The 9,740-nt window shown below is 53.9% G+C and overlaps 1 protein-coding gene across 1 annotated transcript in view; it reads right to left on the bottom strand.

The window, feature by feature from the left end:
• Positions 1 to 2,424: 2,424 nt before the first annotated feature.
• citb (citron rho-interacting serine/threonine kinase b) overlaps positions 2,425 to 9,740 on the bottom strand; it is a 30,847-nt gene continuing 23,531 nt past the window's right edge. Inside the window, 18 exon segments of the mRNA XM_077003455.1 lie at positions 2,425 to 2,587; positions 2,975 to 3,268; positions 3,271 to 3,292; positions 3,599 to 3,772; positions 3,860 to 3,938; positions 4,284 to 4,364; positions 4,565 to 4,640; positions 4,642 to 4,694; positions 5,001 to 5,109; positions 5,409 to 5,501; positions 5,585 to 5,724; positions 5,903 to 6,038; positions 6,143 to 6,223; positions 8,134 to 8,303; positions 8,587 to 8,689; positions 8,839 to 8,926; positions 9,227 to 9,261; positions 9,263 to 9,408. Of these exon segments, the coding sequence (XP_076859570.1) occupies positions 2,564 to 2,587; positions 2,975 to 3,268; positions 3,271 to 3,292; positions 3,599 to 3,772; positions 3,860 to 3,938; positions 4,284 to 4,364; positions 4,565 to 4,640; positions 4,642 to 4,694; positions 5,001 to 5,109; positions 5,409 to 5,501; positions 5,585 to 5,724; positions 5,903 to 6,038; positions 6,143 to 6,223; positions 8,134 to 8,303; positions 8,587 to 8,689; positions 8,839 to 8,926; positions 9,227 to 9,261; positions 9,263 to 9,408 (1,904 nt within the window). The 3' untranslated portion in view covers positions 2,425 to 2,563.

Below are 9,740 nucleotides of genomic sequence, written 5' to 3'. Positions count from 1 at the left end.
TTTTAGACTTTTGACACTAGCTGCACACACTTGAAAATTCTCGTTTGGTCTGGGTAAAAGAACAGGTGGGAGGTTTCCTGCTCTTGCTGTGCTGGACGGTTCTCTTAGAATTTAGCATCTGGGCTCAGTCTGAAGGAGTCTGAACAGTTACAAAGGTGTTGCTGTCGGACTGGGTAAAGGCACTTGATCCAAGATTGAATTAACATCAATCCATGAATGTGAAATTCTGGTTTTGAAAAAGACAGAATTACGTGGTTTATTTCTTTGCACATTGATAACCATCTGAAATAGACACTGTCACAAACCTGAGAATAAATCTGAACATGAAACTCCATCAACCCATGGTCGTTGTTTTATTCTTTGATCTCATTTCAGACTTGTATATACATTCACCGGCCACTTTATTAGGTACACCTGTCCAACTGCTCATTATTGCAAATGTCGAACAGCTAATAACATGGCAGCAACTTGATGCATTTAGGCATGTAGACATGGCCAAGACCAAGCATCAGAATGGGGAAGAAAGGTGATTTAAGTGACTTTGAACGTGGCATGGTTGTTGGTGTCAGATTAGCTGGTCTGAGTATTTCAGAAACTGCTGATCTACTGGGATTTTCACACACAACCATCTCTAGGGTTTACAGAGAATGGTCCAAAAATGAGAAAATATCCAGTGAGTGGCAGTTCTGTGAGCGCAAATGCCTTGTTGATGCTAGAGGAGAATGTCCAGACTACTTTGAGCTGATAGAACTGCAGCAGTAACTCAAATAACCAGTCGTTACAACTGAGACATGCAGAAGAGCATCTCTGAACGCACAACACGTCGAACCTTGAGGCGGATGGGCTACAGCAGCAGATGATCACACACCGGTGCCACTCCTGTCACCCGAGAACAGGAAACAGGCTAAATTCACACAGGCTCACCAAAATTGGAAAAATGTTGCCTGGTCTCATGAATCTCGATTTCTGCTGCAACGTTCGGATGGTAGGGTCAGAATTTGGAGCATGGATCCAGCATGTCTTGTATCAACGGTTCAGGCTGGTGAAGGTGGTGGTGGTGCAATGGTGTGGGGGATATTTTCCTGGCACACTTTGGCACGTTACCAATTGAGCATAGTCAATGCCACAGGCTCCCTGAGCATTGTTGCTGACCATGTGCATCCCTTTATGACCACCATGTACCCATCTTCTGATGGCTACTTTCAGCAGGATAACGCACCATGTCATAAAGCGCAAATCATCTCATAATGAGTTCACTGTACTCAATCACCAGATCTCAATCCAGTAGAGCACTTTTGGGATGTGGTGGAACGGGAGATTCACAACATGGATGTGCAGCCGACAAATCTGCAGCAACTGTGTGATGCTATCATGTCAATATGGACCAGACCAGAAGATGTTTCCAGTACCTTGTTGAATCTATGCCACGACGGATTAAGACAGTTCTGAAGGCAAAAGGGCGGTACTAGCAAGGTGTACCTAATAAAGTGGCCGGTGAGTGTGTATATCATGGCTGCTAGTAGTGTCTTTAGTGTTTTTGTGGAATGACAGGAATGCAAGAAACTCGCTTTGTAATGTTTAATGTACTTAAACATCTTTTAAAAAAAAGGAAACGTTTCCAAACATCAATATGTATAACAATCCATATCAAGTAGGATACATGACAGGACTTCCAAAAGTGAGGAAGGAGGTGCTCATGCGTGTGATGTCAACACTCACAGAATTGCTTAAAATGTGTGACACAATAAGGAAGCAGTAATAGTTCTTATACAAACCCTGAGGGCTACCGGATGTTAGTTCACCAGACAGCGTAACAGAACATCTGTACAATAAGCAGCAGAAATTTCCAGAAGAGCCCAGCACACCTCTTGGAGTCAACAGTGTGTCAATAAAAGCGAATACTCTGTTAATACTGCAGCAACGAAATGCTATGCGATTACTGTAACAGCACAAGGACACTTGTAGCGAGAACATGACCTGTCTTCAGTTCCATAAGCTTAAGAGTTATTTTAGCACAAAAACGTATGCAGTTAGTGTCTATCATCTCTTACAAAAATGTCGGACAAAAAGAGTGACGGTGTTGGAAAAGCAGGCAGCTCGATTGTAAGGAACATTGTAGCAGATGTGTGAGAGTGACAACTTAAAGCTTCTCTGTAGGAAACCTGTTTTAACTATACAAAACACATTTTTCATAAAAAATAGACCTGGCATGTCATTCAACTATCATACCTTTTAAACTATAAAAGTTGGAATCATATTTACAATGATGATGTGCTCTGAATTTAGTTTAGGGCTGCTAAAGTTATTACGTATTGTTTACAGTCTTGCACTAATCAGGGGCCCTCATCAGAAATCAGTATAATTATGCACACGTAAGCAAAATGTCCAAGTGCAGGTGTGTTTGGACAAAGGCTTAAAAATAAACAAAAATGACATTGTGGTTGTGCTCATGGAACAGCAGGGGGATGATGGCATAGCTGTGTTAAATGAGGAGCCTGTTAAGTGGCACGTCCATCCGCGCTGGAGTGGACCATGGCTCTTACTCCAGCTGTCCAGGGCGATCTCACACTGACGACTGGTCCCAAACCTACACCGGCACCAGGACAGAGAGGTCACAGTTCAACAGGCCGCCCTGCTCCGCCTGAGAGACGCTCAGCTCAGAACACTAAGGTTACTCACGGAGGGAATGAGCCATGCCAAGTCACACTGAACAGACAGTTACACTCCAGGAACTTAACTGGTGTGTCTGGCTTGTTGTCACACCTTCCCCAACCCTGTTTCCCCTCCAGCATGTTTACATGTTTCAACCACTACAGGCTCTTAAGAGTAAATCTCAGTCAGGCACAGGAGTGTGTACGTGTCGCACCAAGGCTGCTTTACTGGAACAAAGGCTCAGGCCAGTAGCACAGGCTGCTTAAAACCTTCGTGCGTCTAGAAGGACACGCCAGTTAACGTGGCCGTGTCTCATGCGTACCTTGTTGACGGGTGTGAGTTGGGTGCGGACTGAGCTAGTGTGCAGGCGCGAGCGGTCCCTGTCTCTTTCGCGTTCGTCGAACGGCCTCCCCGGAGACCTCTCCCTGCGGCTGTCCAGCACGGTGCGCCCAGGCGACTTTTCCCGGTCCAGCGGCCGAGCCGGAGACTTGTCCCTCCGGAACTCGGTGCGACCCTCGCGGTAGCGGTGTGGTGTGCTGGGCTCCCTGTGCAGGCCTCCCTCCTGGGTCCCGGGGCCTGAGGCCAGCCGCTTCGAGATGTGCTCGTTGTACGTCGGGGCGGGCCACGCTTGTTCGGACTGCTGTGGAGGTCGAAGGTTGGTTTAGCGTGACTAAAATCATCCAACCCGGCCGTAACAACTACCCACAATTCACAGTGTGGCCTAGGTAGCATAAACACTGAACACGGCTTGCTCACTGGGGGCTAGGACTCGGCACTTGTAAAGCTGCTTTGTGACAACAACTGTTGTAATAAGCGCTATATAAATAAAATTTGATTGATTGATTGATTGATTGATTGGATAGCTAGTAGCACGATACATTTGTATATTAATACACAAACTGCTAAATATTGATTGTTTGTCCACTGTGAGGTGATGGATGGGTACCTCCTGCTAGAGCCCGCCCTCTGGAGCTCACCGCACTCTCGAACCACGTGGCCCTTGCAGCAGATCACTCTCAGTTTGTTCTGGTAGGAGGACGCCAGGTAGATGGCACCGGATGAGATGGCCGGGCCCAGGTAGCGTGGGTTCGGGATGTCCAGGTGAGCAACTGCAGGAGGCCTGAACACACACAAGATGTCAGCAGGGGCAGTACTGCGGGGCAGCATGCTAAACCTGCCGCGTTGGTCTGTGTCGTCTTTAACATACCCAAGAGCTGCGTGTCCTTGTAGCTCAATAACATCCAGAGAGTTGAAGTAGCTCACAAACAGGTATGGCTCTCTGTAGGCTGCAGAAACGAGAGTGGAGCATTCAAATACTAACAGAAGACCAAAATTTCATCTTTCTGAATTTTTTAAAGAGGGCTACTGTTATGTCTGTACTAACACACAATTAAGATTGAATCTAAATTGAAATAAGCTACTAGGTCTAGCCTAAACTGAAATAAGCTACTAGGTCGAGCCTAAATTGAAATAAGCTACAACACACATTGAGCTGGATTTGGACTCTTTTACTAGATTATTCTTCTGGGTAACATATGAACAGTATGAACAGTGCTGCCCCCTACTGGTACATATAATAATACATTATCTGTGACATGGTACTTGTGTTGTAATGATCAAAAGTTTAATACCAAACGTCAGAGGCAGGCGACTCCATTTAAGTTCGTCTGAGCGTGTCCTTCGCCCATAGGCATCCACAAACACTCCAATCTCTGCCAGAGCAAACAGATGTGCATATATCATTAAGTCTGGGCAGGCGTGGGCTTGCTGAAAGTCCTTTGAACCAGAAACATTTCTGAGTCATCCAGTAATGTTTTTCCTGTAATACTATGTCAATGTTGTGTGATATTACTGTTCTTAACACATTCATAGTCTACAGCATGATGGATGTGTTGAGGGCCTGTACGCTGACCGTGGAAGCAGAGAAGATACTCCTCCTTCTGAGGAACGCTGGACACCTGCATGATGGCGATGGGGAAACTGTAGGAGGGAGGCGCTGAACATGGCCGACGCCAGAGAGACGTCGTTCTTGTCGAGGAACTCTGGGGAACGAGCACAGGGTACGTGGTCAACACAGCGCACACTGAAAAGGCAGAGCCGTGCCACTCTGGGTTCGGGGGGGGGGTGGGGGGGGGGGGGGGGGGCTGTATGAAACCGACCCAAGTCTTCTTTTCAGTATATTAACTGATACGCACATGTGGCTACTGTACCACTGCGGTTTTGATATGAGAAACGAACGCTTCCCAACTACCTCCGCTTTTCTCTAAAGGTGCGTCTCGATCCCACGGGTGGGGGGGAAAGAGCGCACCGTATCATTTCAAATCAGAGCTCCTCGTGGATCCACCCACCCTCCAGCACGTACTGCTTCATCTCAATTTCATAGAACTTGTTGGTGCCGATGATGATGCTGTAGCTGGTGAAGTGAATACAGCTACAGGGCTCCAGGGTTTCAATCTCCTGCGAGAGCGAGAGACAGACGGAGAGAGACGGAGATCATTAAGAGAGAACTTGTCTACAAGCCCCATGTCTTGACTTCCAGCCCCATGGGTGGTCATTACGGCCAAACTAGAAGGTGAGAACACACTGGAAATAAATGCTGTTTTGGAGAATCCCATACTCAGAAGGTTAATTCAAGGTGCAAGGTGTTTGTCAGCTAGCATGTTTAACTCTAGCCATAGGTGTATAGTGCTTTTGCTCATGGCGTCACACTGGAACACGTAAGTAAGTCTGCAGCAAGTGGAGGTGAGAGTTCCCACCTTGCGAATGCAGAACTTGCTCAGGTTGTCGTTGTAGCGCAGTATCGTGACCTTGTTGGGCATCGCAGCACAGATGCACGGCCCGTTTTCGATCTGAAGACAGAAGGGGCAGAATTACGGTGCGCTGGCGGCTCACACCGTGACACGGCGGTGTGTCGGCGAGGAAACACTCTCACCCTGCCCGCCGCAAAGAGGTGGCAGCCCTTGACGGTCTCGAAGATGTACGGGACGATTTCGGGCAGCGTCGGGAGGTGGGACTGCGACAGCGACTGCTTCACCTTCTTGATCTCCACCAGGCACAGGGCTCTCTCGTCCCCTAGTGGACAAACAGTGTCAGTGCAACACCTTATACAGCAGAGAGCCGTGCCTGCGGAGTGAGGCGACAGCCGCGATACGTCCGGCCGGAGACGCGAGCACGCCACGACCGTCGCGCTCTCCGCGTTGACGCGCGAGAAGATGCCGGCGTTGCCCCTGGCTACGGAAGCCTTGCTCACCCACGATCATCAGCAGCTTGTCCTGCTCCTTGATGATGTGGATCTGGAAGACCGAGCCAAGTCCCGGGATGTGAGTCAGCGAGTTCTTAATGACGTTCAGGGCGTACAGACCCTCCTCCGAGCCCACCAACACAACCTGAGGACGCAGGGAAGACGAGAACACACATTCGTGAATAGACCGGGGGGGGGAGGGGTCGTTGGGTCCTGATGGCGCGTCTCGGCCCTAAAGGCGCCTGGTACCTGGTCGGTGAAGGGAAGAGTGCAGTTGATGTCCAGTCTGTCGTCCCCCTCCAGTTTGAGCAGCGAGTTTCCCAGCAACTTCTGCAACAAGAGGCTTGACCTGTGAGTTATGAACTTCCACCGCAAACACACATGTGGTGGTTGAAGATTATGACGCTGAGAGACACGGTGGTACGATATAAGCTCTCTGAACATGTTACACTGAAACTCTCTCTGTCCGTAAGGGATATATGAGACCTCTGGCTATAACGTATTCTGTTGGATGAACATCTTGCACCAACAGAGTGATTATGATTCTGTGGCGGCACACTACTAAACTGGCATATGCCGTATGTTCCAGTGCACGACGACCACTGGGTATGGAGCGGGTAAGGTGCTCATGGGCTGAGTGAATCGCATGATGCAGAGCCAGATCTGTATGGATGCGCGTCCGAAACACAGCATTGTCACAGCGGGCGAGGGATGGGGGCACGGCTTTGGGGGGGGTCTGGCCGAGGCTGGGTCGGGGACGAGCGGCGGGGGGGGTGCTTCAGGGTAGGGTGCTAATTTCATGTTTCCCCCACCTGCTCCTATCCGCGCCCGCGTGCCCCCCAGCTCCCTCCGAGCCACCGCGTGCCACACGCTCCCCTCAGCGCACCGCGTGCCCACTCCGCACCTCACGAGCCAGCGTGCCCCCCCGCACCTCCGCGCCGCTAGCCCCCCGCTCCTCAGCCACCGCGTGCCCACACCCCGCTCACTCACCGCGCCCGCGTGCCCCCCGCACCTCACGCGCCGAGTGCCCCCCCCGCTCCCTTCCGCGCCCGCGTGCACCACCCCGCTCTCCTCCGAGCCCGCGTCCCCACCACCCGCACCTCCGCGCACCGCGTGCCCCCCGATCCCTCCGCGCACCGTGCACCCCCCCCGCTTCCTCCGCGCCCCGCGTGCACCAGCCGCTCCCTCAGCGCCCCGCGTGCACCACCTCTCCTCCGCGCCCCGCGTGCCCACCGCTCCTCTCGCGCACGCGTGCCCCACCCCCCCCCCGCTCCATCACGCAGCCCGCGTGACCCCCCCCCCCGCTCCTCCGCGCCCGCGAGCCCCCGCCCGCACCACCGCGCCCGCGTGCCCCCCCCCGCACCTCCGCGCCCGCGTGCCCCACCTGCACCACCGCGCCCGCGTTCCCCCCCACCGCTCCTCGCGCCCGCAGTGCCCCCATCAGCCTCCTCTCGCGCCCGCGAGCCCCCCCCGCTCCTCCGCGCCGCGTCTCCCCCCCGCACCACCGCGCCCGCGTGCCCCCCCCCCCGCACCACCGCTCCCGTCACCCCCCCCCCCCGCTACCCTCCGCGCCCGCGTGCCCCCCCCCCCGCACCACCTCGCCCGCGAGCCCCCCCGCACGCTCCATCCGCGATCCGACCCCCCCCTCACCTCCGCGCCGCGAGCCCCCCTAGCACCCCCGCGCCCGCTATCCCCCCCCGCACCTCCGCGCCCGCGTGCCCCCCTTCTCCCCTCGCCCGCTAGCCCCCCCCTCACCTCGCTCCCTCGAGCCCCCCCCGCACCTCCGCGCCCTCGTATCCCCCCCCCGTCACCACCTCGCCCGCTTCCCCCCCCCTCACCACCTCTCCCTCGATCCCCCCCCCTCACCACCTCTCCCTCTATCCCCCTCCCTCACCACCTCTCCCTCTATCCCCCCCCCTCACCACCTCTCCCTCTATCCCCCCATCACCACCTCTCCCTCTATCCCCCCCTCACCACCTCTCCCTCTATCCCCCCCCTCACCACCTCTCCCTCGATCCCCCCCCCTCACCACCTCTCCCTCTATCCCCCCCCCTCACCACCTCTCCCTCTACCCCCCCCCTCACCACCTCTCCCTCTATCCCCCCCCCCCCTCACCACCTCTCCTCTATCCCCCCTCACCACCTCTCCCTCTATCCCCCCCCCCTCACCACCTCTCCCTCTACCCCCCCCCCCTCACCACCTCCCCCTCTACCCCCCCCCCCCCCCCCCCCCTCCCTCACCGCGTCTGCCTCTGCCTTCTCGCGAGAGCCGCGTGCGCTGGCCACGATGGCCTCCAGCACAGCCACCCAGCGCTGCTTCTCCGGGAAGCCGGTGCTCATGAGGTAGAGGGTCTGCGCAGGCCAGCAGGACGAGTGGGGCACCGACTCCAGCTTCAGCACGAAGGGCACGTCTGGGGATGCAGACAGCTCCGTTACACCCTCCTCACACCTCCCTCACACCTCCGTTTACACTTACAGTACATCTCTGTCAAACTTCCATTAAACCTCCGTTACACCACCTACATTACACCCCCCTCCCCGCAGCAACTGGGTGGGGCAGCAAACTTTAAAATGCCACTTGCTTTCTTTACTGCATTGCAATAGCCGTGAGAACAGCACAGACCACACTTGTTCATGCGTCTCCTCATTGTGGTGTGAAGCGGGTCCGGTGGGCGGAGGTGAAGGGACTCTTACCGGCTTTGGTGGTGTTGGTGAGGTCGGCACCGCCCACAGCGCTGTGCACGATCACCTCCCCGTCCGCCACACACAGGTCAAACTCATCCACCGGCTTCACTGACTCTGCAAGGCAGCGTACCAGTTAGCGCACGGCTACATCATGGCCGTGTGTGTTGGCATCAAGCTAGCACTGCGCAGACCGCATAAATGCTAATACGTGTGTGTGTGTGTGTGTGTTTGAGGTGGTTTAGCTGAAGCTGAAATAAAGACCTTCTCTGGCTCGGTATCGTAGGTGAGGACCTTGTTCCCATCCAGCACCACGTACTTCCTCTCCCAGCCCTGCCCACGCTTCACGTTCCTGCAGAAACACAGCTCACAGTCACTCGGTTAGCGCTGTCCCGGACGAATAAGCAGCCGTCACCCTGAAACAGCACTAAGGATTCAGCTACTATCCCCCCTTTTCCTTTACCCTCAAAGTCCTTCTGACAGCAGTTCACACACTCACAGTCCACGGTGTTCTGAAATCTCTACTGTCTTGAGCAGGAGCGTCTACTATTGCCCTCATACTACTGTCCTCAAGGCCGACATTAATATTCGTGCTAAATCCACGGTGTTTTGGCTTTTACTGTAATGGTTGCTGACGGCAGTGACCTCTGACCTGGGCTGCTTCATCCAGCCCTCCAGCCTCATGTGGGGCGCCGGCGTCTTTGAGCTGTAGGCCCGAAGAACTGCCCTTCTCACGGCCCAGCGCCTCGGCCAGGTGCAGGGCGTACTCGGTGGGCACGCCACACGTGGCCGGGAGGTAGGGCGAGCACTTCGGGTGGCACAGAGCGTGGCATTCTGGGATGGGAGAGAAACAGCGGTGAAGCACAAGCATCAGGATTTGGCAGACTGCGCCCAAACGAGGCAAATTGTCAGAGGACAGAAATGTTTTCCTTGGATATTTGACAGCCATGGACGCGCTTGCCACTTCTAAACACCATTCTGTTAAACTAAAATAGTTGTCAATGGTGGTGTCAAAACTAGATTTTCATTCTGTAAAACCTTTTCGTGCATCCTGTAATTTTAACACAATGTTTCATTTTTTTCATCTTTCCCTTTGTATTTTAGAATTCTGTATGCCACTGTGTAATATATCTATTTTAAAAAAGGCCTATGTTAATAAAGCGTAA

Source organism: Brachyhypopomus gauderio, chromosome 4, assembly GCF_052324685.1.
Source record: "Brachyhypopomus gauderio isolate BG-103 chromosome 4, BGAUD_0.2, whole genome shotgun sequence".
NCBI lineage: Eukaryota > Metazoa > Chordata > Actinopteri > Gymnotiformes > Hypopomidae > Brachyhypopomus > Brachyhypopomus gauderio.
The sequence above is the reverse complement of the archived record's forward strand: the minus strand, read 5'-3'. Positions and strand labels throughout refer to the sequence as shown.